A 19,839-nucleotide genomic window follows, 5' to 3' on the forward strand; every position below is an offset into this window, starting at 1 on the left:
TTCTACTTCTATTAAAAATTCCACTGGACTCTTCCTAGGAATTGCATTGAATCTATAGACAGCTTTGTATATTATGGACATTTTAACAGTATTCTTCCAATCCATGAACATGGAATATCTTTCCACTTATTTGTTTTGTCTTCTGTTTCTTTTATCATGATTTTATATATTGAATATCCTAAAGATTCCACAAAAAAACTGTTAGATCTAATCAACAAATTTAGTAAAGTTGCAGGATACAAAATTAACATACACAGATCAGTAGTGTATCTATAGAGACACTAATAATCCCATTTACAATAGCATCAAAAACAATAAAATATATAGGAATAAAGTCAGCCAAGGAGGTGAAGAAGCTCTACGGTGAAAACTACAAGACATTGATGAAAGAAATCATGAGGTTTTTGACTATGTTCAGTTAGACATTATATATCTGAGTAAGAGTACGAGTCTGGACTTCACATGACAAGGTTGGTGCTGGATGTGAATTTGTAATCTTTAGTGTCCAGATGGTTTTTAGGGCATGAGCTGGATCATTTCCTAGGTCAAATGCACAGTGAAAGGAGAATCTGTCACAGAATCTGTGTCTTAGGCACTCTGCAGTGGTTGAGTCACAGAGGAAGAGGCTACTGAGGGAGGAATTAAATCTAAGAGACCACAATGTCCTGGAAAGCAGCCAACTATGACAGATGCTGCTGGGTTTGCACTGTAGAGGACAGGGAATATAGAGCCTTCTCAGTGGAATGGTCAGGTAAAGTCAAATTGCTGTGGATTTAGAGAGAATGGAAGGAGAGAAACTGAAGACAGCATGCATAGAAAATACAACTGTGTGTTTTGCTTTAAGGGATGTAGAGAACTGTTTGCTAATTGAAAGGAATTTGGAGATTGAGATTTCTTTTTTATGAGTGGGAATGAGAGCATATTTTTTATATATTGATGGGAAAGGTCCTCAGCAGGGGAAAGAGAGGATAACTGTTGGAGTTGTGTCTGACTTGGTGAAAGGGGTTTACAGATGGAGGGGTGTCCTGGGTTAGGAGCACAGTTAGTCCATCCATAGACAGGTGAGAGGGCAGAGTCTCTTCAGGTGAAGGTAGATATATGTGGCAGTGGGAACTCATGCAGGTTCTTTCTGATCACGTCTACTTTCTCAGTGAAATGGGAAGTGTCTTCATCAGCTGAGAGTAAGGAAAAGGAGATGATATTGGAGGAATGAGGAGAGAGAGTAGATGAATGGTCATGTAGTGGGGGAGTGAATGAACTAGGGAATTGTGGTAGGATTGTTTGGCAGGAGTGGTCATCATGAATTGAGCTTGAGACTGACTAGTCAGCATGGATTGAACTGTGGGGCTGCAGATGTGGAACAGAGTGTGGGATTGTCCACTGAGTATGATGAAACCAGTCAATAAAAGTCCTGAGAGTGATTGTGATATTGGAGCATGAAATCGTGACTGGGTAAGGTCAGAATGAGAACATGCAGGGTGTGGAGCACAAAGAGATGGGGTTGTACCATCTGATCGTTGACTGGGGAGAGGTTTGGCAAACACTTCTGAAGTCATGACATTAGAGGTCATGAGCTGAACAGGTAAGAATGACTGGTGCTCAGAAGTGAATTAATGGAGGGAGGTGGTTTGTAACCTTGAGATTTAGAGGATGACCGTGGGCGATGAGTGGCTGAGGTGAGGTGGAGGACACACAGTCTTGGAGGAGAGGACTTCAAGGAATGAGGAGGTTGAGGTATCAGAAACCTGGCAGGCACTGAAATCAACAAGAATGGTGGCCTGAAGCCAGAAGATAAGGCCTCCAAAGAGTTGTTGGCACAACTGTGGAGGTGCCTTCCCTGGGGTGAAGGTGGTCTATGTCCTCTCCTCCCCACCTCCTGGAATATAAGGGAGGTGCAAGATGGCCTGGAAGCCTCAGTGAGGAGCAGGACTGCCCCTTCCAGGCCCTTCATGCCTGTCAGGTGGAGGGAAGGGAGAAAAAGACAGCTGCTTTTTAAGGTCCCTGCCTCAGGGGAGGAGCAGGAAGGTAAAGAGAACATGCGGAGAGGTTGAGGACACAGGGGTTTTGCTGGCGACTGAAGCAACTCCAGCGATATGCACATGATTGTTTTCTTCTTGTGATTTCTAAGTGATAACTAAGAGATGTCTTTTTTTTTTTTTTTTTTTTTTTTGCGGTACGCGGGCCTCTCACTGTTGTGGCCTCTCCCGTTGCGGAGCACAGGCTCTAGACGCGCAGGCTCAGCGGCGGTGGCTCACGGGCCCATCCGCTCCGTGGCATGTGGGATCCTCCCGGACCAGGGCACGAACCCATGTACCCTGCGTTGGCAGGCGGACTCTCAACCACTGAGCCACCGGGGAAGCCCTGTGGTTATTCTTTTAAAGTTACTGTGTTGAAATACTATAAGAGAGGTTGGTGTGATTAGGGTTGTCTGTCTCAGGCATCAAACTGGAAGACTTTCTGTTGACAGCAGGAGGAGCTTTTCTGAACTGACCAAAAGGCCCATGATTGCCACATGATGGCTGTTTGCTGACCTGCTTCAGAAGCAGGGGAAAGGGTTACATGTTTTGGCTCATATGTGTTTACAGCATCATGTTTTACAGAGTTAAGAAAATCTCTTAGCTTGTTGTCTAGTAATGATTGAAGAAAGAGTTTCGCATTAAGTGTTTGATTTGTTGATGTGAAGTCTTATGAAAATGCTGAGAATACAGACATCTTGATAATCCTCACAGGGAAAGATTACCTACTTTTGTCATAGAAGTTCAACAGGGGGCCTGAGGAAAAATAAAACTGCTACTAAGGAAAAAAGCAGGTGTAAGTTATAGATTTTCATTATGTAGCATGAATATAACAGTGATTAAAAGAGTTTTTTTTTTTAAACTGATAAGGACTAGCTAGCAAGGATCAAGTTAAGTAGTTGGCATTTCAAGGCTGGAGAACACTGGCCCTCTCTCCATGTGGTTTGCCCCACAGGGAAATGTTAATTCAGTCTCTTTGGGCTTTCTTCCTTGTTTATTTTTATTTTTGATTCACAGCACTGTTTGAGGCATAACTAATGAAAGTCAGTGCAACACTTTTGATATTTGAGTTATGTTGTCAGTAATAAAGCCATATTACCCCAGTCGTACGATCTAGTTTTTTTTCACAGTGTTTATTATATCTGACAGCAAAACTTGAAAATATTGTGTACTATATTTATTTAAATTATTTTTTCTTTACCTAGTTTCTTTACCTAGTATAGCTTATTAAAAATATTATAATGATTTTTTTTTTCTGGAACTTAGAATGTTTTTGAATCTTTATTCTTTTTCACTTCATACTTTGTAGAAATGTTTAACCTTGTTGAATTGATGCCAGTAATCTTTTCAGATACAGTACCAATCTGTTTATTTTATATAAAAGATAATTAGACTATCTTAATTTGGTTAGTGAATTTATCTTTTTTTTTTTTTCCACTCCTCTGGTGTTTTGGATTTTATCTGTGACTAACTTAGCAGACTATATTGAAAAGAGTTAATCTGGAGGTTCCAGTCCAAGATGGCGGCATAGGAAGCTCCTGAACTCACTTTCTCCCGTAGACATACTGAATCTACAGCTATACTCAAGGCAGTTCCCTCTAAAAGAAATCCAGAAATGGAGTGATTGTTATACATTGGGCAAATGAGAAAGTACGCCCGTTGAAGTGGGTAGGAAAGGCTAAGACATGAGACACCCTCTCACCATAAACCCCACCCCTGGCACAGTGACATACAGCCATTAGGGAACTTGTAACTCCTACCTTCTCTGTGAGGAGCAAAGAGTTTGGATCCAATATCTAGCACCCCAGCTTTTAAGACTTTCACTGGAGGCAGTAGCCCCCATAACACCCAGCTCTAAAAGCCAAAGGGGCTTGTGTCTGTGAGACCCGCGAAACTATAGCAAACATAGAAATAGTTCTTAATGGGCTTGCTAGGACCCCCGTGGCTATTCCTCTAGGGCTCAGCACACAGAGCTGACAAAAACACTCATCTCCCAGTCTTTGCCCAGAAGAGGCCTATTTGCGTATGTTATACGATGCTGCCTGAGGATCAGGTTCTAATTTAGCACACATCTAGGGTGCTGACTGGCAGTCTCCTCAGAGACTAGGGAGGCAGAGGGTGCCATCTTCTTGCTCTCCCTCTACATCAGTGTGGGTTGATAGTGTCTCCTAGAAGAGGCTTTTTCACATGTCTGGCATTCTGGTAGCAGCTTTTGCTGCTACCACCCAGAAGAAACACTTCTTGATTGCCTGTCTCTGATGGCCAGCAGGGCTGGCATTTGTGGATCCCACAGGAAAGTAGCAAACAAAGAAGCAGTTCTTTTCTGGCTATTCCCAAAGGGCTCAGCTTAGAGAGAGTAGGCAGAAATGCCCAGCTCCCAGTATTTTCCTTAAATAGGTTTCCCTGCCTACTTTAAAAGCTGCTGACTGAGGGACCAGCTTCCAGTCAGCTTGTATCTAGGTGCTGACTGAGATTCTACCCTTTGGGACACTGATAGGTTTTGGTATACTCTCAGCGTCTGGGAGCCACTGAGAACAAAGAAGGCAGCTTGGATTTTCACAAAAGTTTCAGAGAACCAAGAACTCAGGCCAAGCTGAACAATAAGGTTGTTCTCCTAAACACATAGAGTCAAGGAAAATGAAGAATAAGAGGAATATGTTCCAAAAAAAAAAAAAAAAGAACAAGGAAAAACTCCAGAAACAGAGCTAATGAAAGAGAGATAAGTGATTTACCTGAAAAGAGTTCAAAATAATAGTCATAAAGATGCTCACTGAGGTTGGCAGAATAATGCATCAACAAAGTGAGAATTCTATGAGATAGAAGATAAAGTACCAAACAGAAATCACAGACCTGAAGAATGCAATAACTGCACTGAAATATTCAGTAGAGGTGTTCAACAGCAGACTAGATTAAGTGAAGAATGGATTAATGAACTCAAAGACAGGGCAGCAGAATTCATCCAGACAGAGGACCAAAAAGAGAAAGGAATGAAAAAGACTGAAGATGCCTTCAGGGATTTGAAAGACACCATCAAGTGGACCAATATTTGCATTTTAGGGGTCTCAGAAGGAGAAGAGAGAAACAGGCAGAAAGTTTATTCAAAGAAATAATGGCTGAAAACTTCCCTATTATGGGGAAAGAAACAGACACCTAGATCCAGGAAGTCCAGAAAATTCTTAGTATGTTGAATCCAAACAGACCCACACCAAGACACATAAGTAAATTCTTAAAAGTTAAAGAAGATCATCTTAAAAGCAGCAAGAGAAAATGAACATGTTATGTACCAGGGAACCCCAGTAACACCATCAGTGGATTTTTAGCCACAACGTTGGCAAACAAGAAGGGTGTGGCATGATATATCCAATGTGCTGAAAGGGGGAAAAATGTCAACCAAGAATACTTTACCCAGCTAAGTTGTCCTTCAGAGTTGAAGGAGAGATGAAGAGTTTTACAGATATGTAAAAGCTGAAGGAGTTCATCAACACTAATCTAGCCTTATAAGAAATGCTAAGGGACTTCTTCATGCTGAAAAGAAGAGATGCTAAAGGTAACAGGAAACAGGACAGAATAAATCTTACTGGTATATGTAAATATATAGTTACATTCAGCATATTCTAATGATGTTATGGTGGTGGGTAAATCACTTCTAAATATAGTATGAAGATTAAAAGACAAAAATATTTAAAATAACTATAACTACAGTAATTTGTTAATGGATAAATAAGGTAAAAGATGTAAATTGTGACATCAAAAACATAAAATGTCAGAGTGGGGGAGAGTAAATATGTAGAATTCTAGTATGCATTTGAACTTAAGTTGTTTTCAGCTTTAAGTAGACTGTTATAAATATAAGGTGTATTATATAGCCCCGTGGTAACCACAGAGTAAAAACCTATAATAGATAACAAAAAAGTTAAAGAGAAAGGAATCAAAACACACCAGTATAGGAGATCAACAAATTAAAGTGGAAGAGACAAAGAGAAGAAGAAAGGAACAAAGGTGTTACAGAAAGCCAAAAAGCAATTAACAAAATGGTAACAGTAAATCCATATTTATCAGTAATTATTTTAGATATAAATGGACTAAATTCTCCAATCAAAAGACAAAGAGTAGCTGAATGGACTTTTTAAAAAAGAGGCCCAACTAAATGCTGCTTATGAGAGACTCACTTCACCTTTAAGGCCAGAAATGGACTGAAAATGAAGGGATGGAAAAACATATTCCATGAAAATGGAAACCTTAAAGAAAGCAGGGGTAGCTATGCATATATCAGAGTGTTTAGGCTTTGAGCCAAAAACTGTAACAAGAGGCAAGAAAAGTCATTTCATAATGATAAAGTCATCAGTTCTTCAAGAGGATATAATTATAAATACTTATGCACCAAGCATTAGATATATAATGCAAATTTAACATACCTGAAGGGAGTTAGAAATACAATAATAGTAGGGGACATCAATACCCCACTTTCAACAATGGATGGATCATCCAGAGAATCAATAAGGAAACATTGGACTTGGACATACTACAACACATGCATTTAACATACATTTACAGGACATTCCATCCAAAAACAGCAGAATATACCTACTTCTTAAAGCACGTGAAACATTTCCAGGATAGATCATATGTTGTGCTATAAAACAAGCTTTATTAGGTTTAAGAAGATTGAAATCATGTCAACCATGTTTTCCGACCACAGTGGTTTGAAACAAAACAATTACAGGAAGGAAGGAAACTGGAGAATTCACAAATAGATGGAGATTAAAAAAACATGCTCCTGAACAACCAGTGGATCAAAAAAAGATATCAAAAGAGAAATAAAAAATACCTTGAGACAAATAAAAATGGAAAACCACATACCAGAACTAATACGAAGCAGCAAAAGCAGTTCTAAGAGGAAAGTTCATAGTGTTAAATGCCTACATTAAGGAAAAAAAAAAGAAAGATACCAAATGAACAACCTAACTTTACACCTCAAAGAATCATGTAAAGAAGAACAAATTAAGCCCAAAGTTAGTAGAAGAAAGGAAATAATAAAAATCAGTTGGGAAATAAATGATACAGATTGAAAAGACAATTGAAAAGATTAGTGGAAATGATTAATGATTAATGGTTTTTTGAAAAGCTAAACAAAATAGACAAACTTTTACCTAGATATAACAAAAAAAGATAAAAGTCTCAAATAAAATTAGAAATAAGAAGGGAGTCATTACAACTGATATCACATAAATACAGAGGATCATGATAGACTACTGTGAACAATTATACACCCACAATTGGACAACCTAGAAGAACTGGATAAGTCCTAGAAACATTCAACCTACCAAGACTGAATCAAGATGAAATAAAAAATCTGAACAGACAAACTACTAGTAGGGAGATTGAATCAGTAATCAAAAACCTCACAACAAAGAAAAGTATCAGAACAGTTGGTTTCACTATTTAATTCTGTCTCATATTCAATGATGAATTAATGCCAGTATTTCTCAAACTCTTTCAAAAAATAGAGGAGGAGAGAACACCTCCAAACTCAACACCTCCAAACTCATTTTACATGGCCAGTATTACCCTGATACCAAAACCAGACAAGGACACTTCAAGAAAAGAAAATTACAGGCCAATATCCTTAAAGAACATGGACACAAAAATCCTCAGTAAAGTATTGGCAAACCAAGTTCAACAATATATTAAAAGGACACAGAAATCCTCAATAAAGTATTGGCAAACCAAGTTCAACAATATATTTTATCAACATTATATACCATGATCAATTGGGATTGATTCTAGGGATGCAAGGATTGTTCACCTTCCACAGATCAGTCAACATTACATCATATTAACAAAATAGAGAAAAAAACATATGATCATTTCAATAGATGCAGAAAATGCTTTGACAAATATCAGCATCCACTCATGAAAAAAATTTCAACAAACTGGGTGTTAAGGGAATGTACCACAACATAATAAAGGCCACAAGCCCACAGCCGATACCATACTCAACAGTGAAAAGGTCAAAGCTTTTCCTCTAATATCAGGAACAACAAGGATGCCCACTCGCGTCACTTTTATTTAACATAGTACTGAAAATCCAAGCCAGAGTAATAGGGTGAGAAAGAGAAATAAAAGGCATCCAAAATATCAGAAGAATTAAAACTTGTTCACAGATGACATGTTATTATACAGGAAAACCTAAAGACTCACCAAAAAACTGTTAGAAGTAATAAATGAATTCAGCAAAGGATACAAAAATCAATATAGGCATACTTCATTTTATTATGCTTTGCTTCATTACGCTTTGCAAATATTGTGCGTTTTTGTTTGTTTTACAAATTGAAGGTTTGTGGCAACCCTGTGTTTCTATGCCATTTTTCTAATAGCATTATTTTAAAATTAAGGTATGTACATTTTTAAAGACATAATTGTACACTTAATAGAGTACAGTATAGTGTAAACATAATTTTTGTATATACAGGGAAACCAAAAAGTTCATGTGATTTGCTTTATTGTGATATTAAATTTATTGTGGTGGTCTGGAACTGAATCCCCAATATCTCTGTATACAAAAATCAGATGCATTTCTATATGCTAATCACAAACCTATCCAAAGTAGAAATTAAGAAAACAATCCTATTTACAGTTGCATCAAAAATAATTAAAATACCTGGGAATAAATTTAACCAAGGAGGTAAAAATATCTCTACACTTAAAATTATAAGGCATTGATGAAAAAAATTGAGGAAGACAAAAGTAAATGGAAAGATATTCTGTACTTACGGATTGAAAGAATTAATATGGTTAAAATGTCCATACTACCGAAAGCCATCTACAGATTGAATGCAATCCCTATCAAAATTCCAATGGCATTTTTCACAGATATAGAACAGACAATCCTAAAATTTATGTGGATCCACAAAGACCCCGAATAGCCAAAGCAATCTTGAGAAAGAAGAACAAAGCTAGAGGCATCACACTTCCTGATTTCAAACTATATTACAAAGCAGTAGTAATCGAAAGGGTATGGTATTGATATAAAACACACATATTTCAATGGAACATAATAGAGAGTCCAGAAATAAACCTGTGCATATATGGTCAATTACGACAATGGAGGTGCAAATATACTATGGATAGATGATAATCTCTTTGATAAATAGTGTTGGGAAAATTGTACAGCCACATGCAAAAGAGTGAAACTGGACCTCTATCTTACACCACACACAAAAACAACTCAAAATATATTCGACTTTAATGGAAGACCTGAAAACATAAAAACCTTAGATGAAAACATGGGTGGTAATCTCCAACTTGGTCCTGGTGATGAATTTTCGGGCTTTAACACCAAAAGCAAAGGCAACAAAAGCAAAAATAAACAAATGGAACTACATCAAACTAAAAGGCTTCTGCACAGCAAAGGAAACCGTCACCAAAATGAAAAAGGCAACCTATAGAATGGAAGAAAATATCTGCAAATCATATCTGATGAAGTTAATATCCAAAATACATAATGAACTCATACAACTCAATAGCAAAAATATCAAAGTCTGATTTTTAAAATGAGCAGAACTGAATAGACATTTTTCCAAAGAAGACATCCAAGTGACCAAGAGGTATGTGAAAAGATGCTCAACATCAGTAATAACCACGGAAATGCAAGTCAGAACTCATTGAGATACCACCTCACGTCTGTCAGAATGGGTATCATTAAAAAGACAAAAGATGACAAGTGTTGACCAGGATGTAGAGAAAAGGGAACCCTTGTGTGCTGTTGGTGGTAGTGTAAATTGCTGCAGCTACTATGGAAAGCAGTACAGAGGTCCTAAGAAAATTAAAAATAGATCTGCCATACTATCCAGCAATCCCACTTCTGGGAATATATTCATACAAAAGGGGTGCAAACTTTTAGTCATAAAGTGAATAAGTTAGGAGGATCTAATGTAAACATGGGGTGATGGTTATTCAGAACACTCCCTGTACAACTGAAATTTGCTGAGAGTAGAGTTTAAATGTTTACATGAAAAATAAAAAGATAAATATGTGAGGAGGTGGATCTGTCAATTGAGTAAATGGGGGGGGGTCCTTTAATATGCATGCATGTATCCAGTCTCCACAGTGTACGCTGTAAATGTTACAGATATCTCAATAAAATTGAAAAGAAAGAAAAGATAAAAAGAGTTAAGTTGCATGTATTGTAGCAGAGCCTTCTTGAACCTTTTTTTTTTTTTTTTTTTTTTTTTACTAGAATTATGATTGTTGACTAGAGGTCATGGTGTTTCCATTCCTAAGTCTGGTGCACCAGCTCAGAATTCCCTGCAGGTATTCTTGGAGCAGAGGTATTCTGTGATCCTATGACTAAAACCAAGGTAGAAATGCAGATTCTCTATTATGGTTTCAGATGCTTCTGCCTGTGGAGAACTGTTCTGCATTCTTTTTTTTTTTAACATCTTTATTGGAGTATAATTGCTTTACAATGGTGTGTTAGTTTCTGCTCTACAACAAAGTGAATCAGTTATACATATGCATATGTTCCCCTATCTCTTCCCTCTTGTGCCTCCCTCCCTCCCATCCTCCCTATCCCACCCCTCTAGGTGGTCACAAGCCACCTAGCTGACCTCCCTGTGCCATGCGGCTGCTTCCCACTAGCTATCTTGTTTTCCGTTTGGTAGTGTATATATGTCCATGCCACTCTCTCACTTCGTCACCGCTTACCCTTCCCCCTTCCCATATCCTCAAGTCCATGCTGTAGTAGGTCTGTGTTTTATTCCCGTCCTACCCCTAGTCTCTTCATGACATTTTTTTTCTTAGATTCCATATATGTGTGTGTTAGCATACAGTATTTGTTTTTCTCCTTCTGACTGACTTCATTCTGTATGCAGACTCCAGGTCCATTCACCTCACTACAAGTAACTCAGTTTCATTTCTTTTTATGGCTGAGTAATATTCCATATATTATATATATATATTCCATATATATATATATATTCCATATATATATATATGTGCCACATCTTCTTTATCCATTCATCTCTTGATGGACACTTAGATTGCTTCCATGTCCTGGCTATTGTAAATAGAGCTGCAATGAATATTTTGGTACATGACTCTTTTTGAATTATGGTTTTCTCAGGGTATATGCCCAGTAGTGGGATTGCTGGGTCGTATGGTAGTTCTATTTGTAGTTTTTTAAGGAACCTCCATACTGTTCTCCATAGTGGCTGTATCAATTTACATTCCCACCAGCAGTGCAAGATGTTCCCTTTCTCCACACCCTCTCCAGCATTTATTGTTTCTAGATTTTTTGATGATGGCCATTCTGACCGGTGTGAGATGATATCTCACTGTAGTTTTGATTTGCATTTCTCTAATGATTAATGATGTTGAGCATTCTTTCATATGTTTGTTGGCAATCTGTATATCTTCTTTGGATAAATGTCTATTTAGGTCTTCTGCCCATGTTTGGATTGGGTTGTTTGTTTTTTTGTTATTGAGCTGCATGAGTTGCTTATAAATTTTGGAGATTAATCCTTTGTCAGTTGCTTCATTTGCAACTATTTTCTCCCATTCTGAGGGTTATCTTTTGATCTTGTTTATGGTATCCTTTGCTGTGCAAAAGCTTTTAAGTTTCATTAGGTCCCATTTGTTTATTTTTGTTTTTATTTCCATTTCTCTAGGAGGTGGGTCAAAAAGGATCTTGCTGTGATTTATGTCAGAGTGTTTTGCCTGTGTTTTCCTCTAAGAGTTTGATAGTGTCTGGCCTTACATTTAGGTCTTTAACCCATTTTGAGTTTATTTTTGTGTATAGTGTTAGGGAGTGTTCTAATTTCATACTTTTACATGTAGCTGTCCAGTTTTCCCAGCACCACTTATTAAAGAGGCTGTCTTTTCTCCACTGTATATTCTTGTCTCCTTTATCAAAGATAAGGTGACCATATGTGCGTGGGTTTATCTCTGGGCTTTCTATCCTGTTCCACTGATCTATATTTCTGTTCTTGTGCCAGTACCATACTGTCTTGATTACTGTAGCTTTGTAGTATAGTCTGAAGTCAGGGAGCCTGATTCCTCCAGCTCCATTTTTTGTTCTCAAGATTGCTTTGGCTATTCGGGGTCTTTTATGTTTCCATACAAATTGTGAAATTTTTTGTTCTAGTTCTGTAAAAAATGCCAGTGGTAGTTTGATAGGGATAGCATTGAATCTGTAGATTGCTTTGGTTAGTAGAGTCATTTTCACAATGTTGATCCTTCCAATCCAAGAACATGGTATATCTCTCCATCTATTTGTATCATCTTTAATTTCTTTCATCAGTGTCTTATAATTTTGTGCATACTGGTCTTTTGTCTCCTTAGGTAGGTTTATTCCTAGATATTTTATTCTTTTTGTTGCAGTGGTAAATGGGAGTGTTTTCTTAATTTCACTCTCAGATTTTTCATCATTAGTGTATAAGAATGCCAGAGATTTCTGTGCATTAATTTTGTATCCTGCTACTTTACCAAATTCATTGATTAGCTCTAGTTGTTTTCTGGTAGCATCCTTAGATTATCTACGTATAGTATCATGTCATCTGGAAACAGTGACAGCTTTACTTCTTTTCCTATTTGGATTCCTTTTATTTCTTTTTCTTCTCTGATTGCTGTGGCTAGAACTTCCAAAACTATGTCGAATAAGAGTGGTGAGAGTGGGCAACCTTGTCTTGTTCCTGATCTTAGTGGAAATGGTTTCATTTTTTCACCATTGAGAACGATGCTGGCTGTTGGTTTGTCATATATGATCTTTATTATGTTGAGGAAAGTTCCTTGTGTGCCTACTTTCTGCAGGGTTTTTATCATAAATGACTGTTGAATTTTGTCAAAAGCTTTCTCTGCATCTATTGAGATGATCATATGGTTTTTCTCCTTCAATTTGTTGATATGGTGTATCACGTTGATTGATTTGCGTATATTGAAGAATCCTTGCATTCCTGGAACAAACCCCACTTGATCATGGTGTATGATCCTCTTAATGTGCTGTTGGATTCTGTTTGCTAGTATTTTCTTGAGGATTTTTGCATCTATGTTCATCAGTGATAGGGGCCTGTAGTTTTCTTTCTTTGTGATGTCTTTGTCTGGTTTTGGTATCAGGGTGATGGTGGCCTCATAGAATGAGTTTGGGAGTGTTCCTCCCTCTGCTGTCTTTTGGAAGAGTTTGAGAAGGATAGGTGTTAGCTCTTCTCTAAATGTTTTATAGAATTCTCCTGTGAAGCCATCTGGTGCTGGGCTTTTGTTTGTTGTAAGATTTTTCATCACAGTTTCAATTTCAGTGCTTGTGATTGGTCTGTTCATATTTTCTATTTCTTCCTGGTTCAGTCTCGGCAGGTTGTGCATTTCTAAGAATTTGTCCATTTCTTCCAGGGTGTCCGTTTTATTGGCATACAGTTGCTTGTAGTAATCTCTAATGATCTTTTGTATTTCTGCAGTGTCCGTTGTTACGTCTCCTTTTTCATTTCTAATTCTATTGAGTTGAGTTTTCTCCCTTTTTTTCTTGGTGAGTCTGGCTAATGGTTTATCAATTTTGTTTATCTTCTCAAAGAACCAGCTTTTGATTTTATTGATCTTTGCTATCATTTCCTTCATTTCTTTTTCATTTATTTCTGATCTGATCTTTATGATTTCTTTCCTTCTGCTAAATTTGGGGGTTTTTTGTTCTTCTTTCTCTAATTGCTTTAGGTGCAAAGTTAGGTTGTTTACTCGAGATGTTTCCTGTTTCTTAAGGTAGGATTGTATTGCTATAAACTTCCCTCTTAGAACTGCTTTTGCTGCATCCCATAGGTTTTGGGTCATCATGTCTCCATTGTCATTTGTTTCTAAGTATTTTTTGATTTCTTCTTTGATTTCTTCAGTAATCACTTCGTTATTAAGTAGTGTATTGTTTAGCCACCATGTGTTTGTACTTTTTACAGATCTTTTCCTGTAATCGATATCTAGTCTCATAGCATTGTGGTCAGAAAAGATACTTGATACGATTTCAATTTTCTTAAATTTACCAAGGGTAGATTTGTGACCCAAGATATGATCCATCCTGTAGAATGTTCCATGAGCACTTGAGAAAATGTGTATTCTGTTGTTTTTGGATGGAATGTCCTATAAATATCAATTAAGTCCATCTTGTGTAATGTATCGTTTAAAACTTGTGTTTCCTTATTTATTTTCACTTTGGATGATCTGTCCATTGGTGAAAGTGGGGTGTTAAAGTCCCCTACTAAGATTGTGTTACTGTCGATTTCCCCTTTTATGGCTGTTAGTATTTGCCTTATGTATTGAGGTGCTCCTATGTTGGGTGCATAAATATTTACAATTGTTATATCTTTTTCTTGGATTGATCCCTTGATCATTATGTAGTGTCCTTCTTTGTCTCTTGTAATAGTCTTTATTTTAAAGTCCATTTTGTCTGATATGAGAATTGCTACTGCAGCTTTCTTCTGATTTCCATTTGCTTGGAATATCTTTTTCCATCCCCTCACTTTCAGTCTGTATGTGTCCCTAGGTCTGAAGTGGGTCTCTTGTAGGCAGCATATATATGGGTCTTGTTTTTGTGTCCATTCAGCCAGTCTGTGTCTTTTGGTGGGAGCATCTAATCCATTTATATTTAAGGTAATTATCGATGTGTATGTTCTTATTACCATTTACTTAATTGTTTCAAGTTTGTTCTTGTAGGTCTTTTCCTTCTCTTGTGTTTCTTGCTTAGAGAAGTTCCATTAACGTTTGTTGTAAAGCTGGTTTGGTGGTGCTGAATTCTCTCAGCTTTTGCTTGTCTATGAAGGTTTTAATGTCTCCATCAAATCTGAATGAGATCCTTGCTGGGTAGAGTATTCTTGGTTGTAGGTTTTTCTCCTTTATCACTTTAAATATGTCCTGCCACTCTCTTCTGGCTTGCAGAGTTTCTTCTGAAAGATCAGCTGTTAACCTTATGGGGATTCCCTTGTGTGTTATTTGCCCTTGCTGCTTTTAATATGTTTTCTTTGTATTTAATTTTTGACAGTTTGATTCATATGTGTCTTGGCGTGTTTCTCCTTGGATTTATCCTGCATGGGACTCTCTGTGCTTCCTGGACTTGGTTAACTATTTCCTTTCCCATATTAGGGAAGTATTCAACTATAATCTCTTCAAATATTTTCTCAGTCCCTTTCTTTTTCTCTTCTTCTTCTGGGACCCCTATAATTCGAATGTTGGTGCGTTTAATGTTGTCCCAGAGGTCTCTGAGACTGTCCTCAGTTCTTTTCATTCTTTTTTCTTTCTTCTGCTCTGCAATAGTTACTTCCACTATTTTATCTTCCAGGTCACTTATCTGTTCTTCTGCCTCAGTTATTCTGCTATTGATCCCATCTAGAGTATTTTTCATTTCATTTATGGTGTTGCTCATCATTGCTTGCTTCCTCTTTAGTTCTTCTAGGTCCTTGTTAAATGTTTCTTGCTTTTTGTCTATTCTATTTCCAAGATTTTGGATCATCTTTACTATCATTATTCTGAATTCTTATTCAGGTAGACTGCCTATTTCCTCTTCATTTGTTACGTCTGGTGGGTTTTTACCTTGGCCCTTCATCTGCTGTGTGTTTTTCTGTCTTTTCATTTTGCTTACTCTGTTTGGGGTCTCCTTTTTGCAGGCTGCAGGTTTGTAGTTCCCATTGTTTTTGGTGTCTGTCCCCAGTGGCTACGGTTGGTTCAGTGGGTTGAGTAGGTTTCCTGGTTGGGGGGACTAGTGCCTGTGTTCTGGTGGATGAGGCTGGATCTTGTCTTTCTGGTGGGCAGGTCCACCTCTGGTGGTGTGTTTTGGGGGTGTCTGTAGCCTTATGATTTTTAGGCAGCCTCTCCGCTAATGGCTGGGGCTGTAGTCCTATCTTGCTAGTTGTTGGGCATAGGGTGTCCAGCACTGTAGCTTGCTGGTCGTTGAGTGAAGCTGGGTCTTGGTGTTGAGATGGAGATCTCTGGGAGTTTTTCGCCGTTTGATATTATGTGGGGCTGGGAGGTCTCTTGTGGACCAGTGTTCTGGAGTTGGTTCTCCCACCTCAGAGATACAGCCCTGACACCTGGCTGGAGCACCAAGAACCTTTAATCTACATGGCTCAGAATAAAAGAGAAAAAATAGAAAGGAAAGGAAAGGAAGGAAGGAAGAAAGAAAGGAGGAAAGGAAGGAAGAAAGGAAGGAAGGAGGAGAGGAAGGAAGGAGGAGCAGAAGGAAGGGAGAAAGAAAGAAAGAAAAAGAAAGAAGGTAAAATAAAGTAGGATAAAATAAAGTTATTAGAGTAAAAAATAATTATTAAGAAGAAAAAAATTTTTAAGTAAAAAAAAAAGGGGTCAGTCAGAACCCTAGGACAAATGGTGAAAGCAAAGCTATACAGAGAAAATCTCACACAGCAGCACAGACGTACACCCTCAGAAAAAGAGAAAGAGGGGAAAATAATAATATAACTTGCTCCCAAAGTCCAAATAATAATATATCCTGCTCCCAAAGTCCACCTCCTCAACTTGGGATGATTCGCTGTCTGTTTAGGTTTTCCACAGACGCAGGGCACTTCAAGTTGATGGTGGAGATTTAATCCGCTGCTCCTGAGGCTGCTGGGAGAGATTTCCCTTTGTCCTCTTTGTTCGCACAACTCCCGGGGTTCAGCTTTGGACTTGGCCCCACCTCTGCGTGTAGGTCGCCCGGGGGCGTCTGCTCTTTGCTCAGACAGGACGAGGTTAAAGGAGCCGCTGATCCGGGGGCTCTGACTCACTCAGGCCGGGGCGGGGGGGGGGGGGGGGGGGAGGGAGGGGCTCGGAGGCGGGGCGAGCCCGTGGCGGCAGAGGCCGGCGTGACGCGCGTTCTCCCTGGGAAGCTGTCCCTGGATCCTGGGACCCCGGCCGTGGCGGGCTGCACGGGCTCCCGGGAGGGGAAGTGTGGATGTGACCTGGGCTCACACACAGGCCTCTTGGTGGCGGCAGCAGCGGCCTTAGCGTCTCATGCCCGTCTCTGGTGTCCATGCTGATCCCCGCGGCTCGCGCCCGTCTCTGGAGCTCGTTTAGGCGGTGCTCTGCATCCCCTCTCCTCACGCACCCCAAAGCAATGGTCTCTTGCCTCTTCGGCGGCTCCAGACTTTTTCCCGGACTCCCTCCTGGCCGGCCGTGGCGCGCTAGCCCCTTCAGGCTGTGTTCACGCCGCCAGCCAACCCCAGTCCTCTCCCGGCTTCCGACCGAAGCCCGAGCCTCAGCTCCCGGCCCCCGCCCTTCCCAGCGGGTGAGCAGACGAGCCTCTCGGGCTGGTGAGTGCCGGTCGGCGCCGACCCTCTGTGCGGGAACCCCTCCGCTTTGCCTTCCGCACCTGTGGCCACGCTCTCCTCCGCGGCTCCGAAGCGTCCCCCTTCCGCCACCCGCAGTCTCCGCCCGCGCAGGGGCTCCTAGTGTGTGGAAACCGTTCCTCCTCCACGGCTCCCTCCCACTGGTGCAGGGCCTGTCCCTGTTTTTTTGTCTCTGTTTATTCTTTTTTCTTTTGCCCTCCCCGGGAGTTTCTTGCCTTTTGGGAGGTCTGAGGTCTTCTGCCAGCGTTCGGTGGGTGTTCTGTAGGAGGAGTTCCCCGTGTAGATGTATTTCTGATGTCTCTGTGGGGAGGAAGGTGATCTCCGCGTCTTATTCCTCCGCCATCTTCTCTCCTCTCCCCCAGTTCCTGCATACATTTTTACTCTTGCTTTCTATCTTTCATCCTGTAATTCCTGCAGTTAACTTGTGAGCTTCTAGGGCTTGCCATTAACTTTATACTTCTTTCAGATTGTATTTTGTGTTTTTTTTCCTTCTCTCTAAAGAAATCTCATAAGATTGAAAACCAACATTTGGCAAATAATTATCTAAATCATTGTGCAAAGAACACAGTATTTTGCTTTTTTTCTTGTGTTTATTATATTGGGTTTGCCAAAAAGTTCGTTCAGGGTTAGGATTAGTTCTTTAAGTAGTAAGTTTTTTTTTTTTTTTTTTGCAAACAAACTTTCATTATTCTTGTTCAGTCTTTCACAAAGATACTATACAGAGTCTTATATGGTATAAAACAAAGGAAAACATCTCTGTCTATTCAATTTAACATAACACCAAAACAAAGCAATTAAGACTTTGGGGGATTAAGTAATAAGTATTCTTGAAGAGGCGGTGGGTACATCATGAGTCTAAGCTTGTGATCTCTGGGGCCAGACTGCCTGGCCTGCGCCGTCTGTGCCCTCAGCAGACGTCTCGCCTTCTGCAGTGCTGCACACTCAGAGTCTCTGTTCGTCATCTGTAAAATGAAGATGACAGTAGTACCTCCTTTTGTGGTGGTGTTTAGAGGGGGTGTATAAATTAATTACTTCATGTAAACAGAATGATAAGGAGGGCTTGCATATATACAAAGTAGAGAGTCTTTGGCATATATGTGATTATGATAATTTTTAAAAATTGCTGTTACATATATACTGCTTGCACGCGCACGTATACAGAAATAATTAGTGCCTGTAGAAAAACAGCTACCTATAGGAAAACAAGGTAGTTGGTAGTGACGATATATATAACATGTTTTAAAATAAGATCCTTCAATCATTGTGGAAAGAGCATAGGGTGCAAGTAAAAATCTAACAGAATCAGTAATACCAGTGACTGACATTTCTTGAAGTTTTACTAAATGCCATACACTGTGCTCAGTTCTTTCTGTTTTCAAGAACTGTTTGCTCATCTGGCTAGTTATACAATATTGGAGAATTTTTTTAACCTCTCTCTAAGCTCTGATTTTATAATGTATGAGGTGGGTATTGATGTCTATTCTTTCTAACTCAAAGGGATATTATTAGAATAAAATGAGATAATGTAGTGAAATGATCGGTGAACATAATTTTATGAGATAATACATTGATAAATTGTATAACATGTAGTCATAATGGTGATTAACAGCTGATCTTGATTTCTCTTAAGATCACAGATGTGTTAGGAGCTGCTGACTTCTGAGTATAGGTAGTTTACGAATTTAAAAAAATGTGTGTTTATATGAATTTATAATTTATCTACCTACCTATCTATCTATCTGTCTGTCTAGTCATTGTTAGGTCAGGGCTCTTGTGAAGTGCCTGTATGTCCATTGTTATGAATTGTCTTCCTGTCATCCATGGAGTTTTCTTCTTTGTATAATGTTGGTATCCTTGCTGTATGTTTATGATTAATACTCAATTATCTCTGTAGGCCAAGTAATGAGCCCATACCCAAATTCTCTTATTTGAGTGTTCTACCTATCAACAGCGTACAGGTTTTATTCTTGACTGTTGCTCTGAACCCATTTTACAATTATCTGTTTGCCCGTCTGCTGATCAGATTGTAAAGCCCACCATGACATGGCTTGTTGCCTTCTTCGTATCCTTGGCACCTGGTGCTTGGCTAGGTAGAGTAGGAAACACGTAATCAGGACATATTTATGGAATAAGTAAACTAAGAAAGGATAGTCAGGAAGTCATACTGATCTCAGAGGAGCCAGTATTTCTAAGAATCAGAAAACTGATCTTCCGAGAAATCTTTAAAAAGGAGATTACTAACCTAGAAGGATTTGGCCTCTAGGAAGAGAATGTATTGTCAAACAAGTTAAAATTTGAATGCTTTATTTGTCCCTGATTGGAGGGTATAAATATAAATGTACCACCTATTCTGAAGCTTTTCTTTTAACTAAGCTTACTACATTATAATTTGTTGAACAGAGGCGGGCTAGCAGAAAGACTAAATGGACTGCAGAATCGAGAGAGATCTGCCATTTCTTTGTGGAGACATCAGTATCTTTCTTACCAAAAGACACTTTCAGGTAAGGCTTGCACTAGCATCT

The 19,839-nt window shown here is 39.0% G+C and overlaps 1 protein-coding gene across 24 annotated transcripts in view; it reads left to right on the top strand.

Moving 5' to 3' along the window:
- SPIDR (scaffold protein involved in DNA repair) overlaps positions 1–19,839 on the top strand; it is a 374,802-nt gene that overhangs the window by 111,549 nt on the left and 243,414 nt on the right. For all 24 annotated transcript variants that reach the window (XR_010837399.1, XR_010837398.1, XR_010837402.1 and 21 more), the window contains one exon: positions 19,718–19,818. Coding sequence is in view for 15 of the 24 variants with exons in the window: in XM_067017141.1 (XP_066873242.1) it covers positions 19,718–19,818 (101 nt within the window). In the remaining 9 variants the exon portion in view is untranslated. The remainder of the gene's footprint in view (positions 1–19,717; positions 19,819–19,839) is intronic.

The sequence above is a fragment of the Kogia breviceps genome, chromosome 17 (assembly GCF_026419965.1).
Source record: "Kogia breviceps isolate mKogBre1 chromosome 17, mKogBre1 haplotype 1, whole genome shotgun sequence".
Taxonomy (NCBI): domain Eukaryota; kingdom Metazoa; phylum Chordata; class Mammalia; order Artiodactyla; family Physeteridae; genus Kogia; species Kogia breviceps.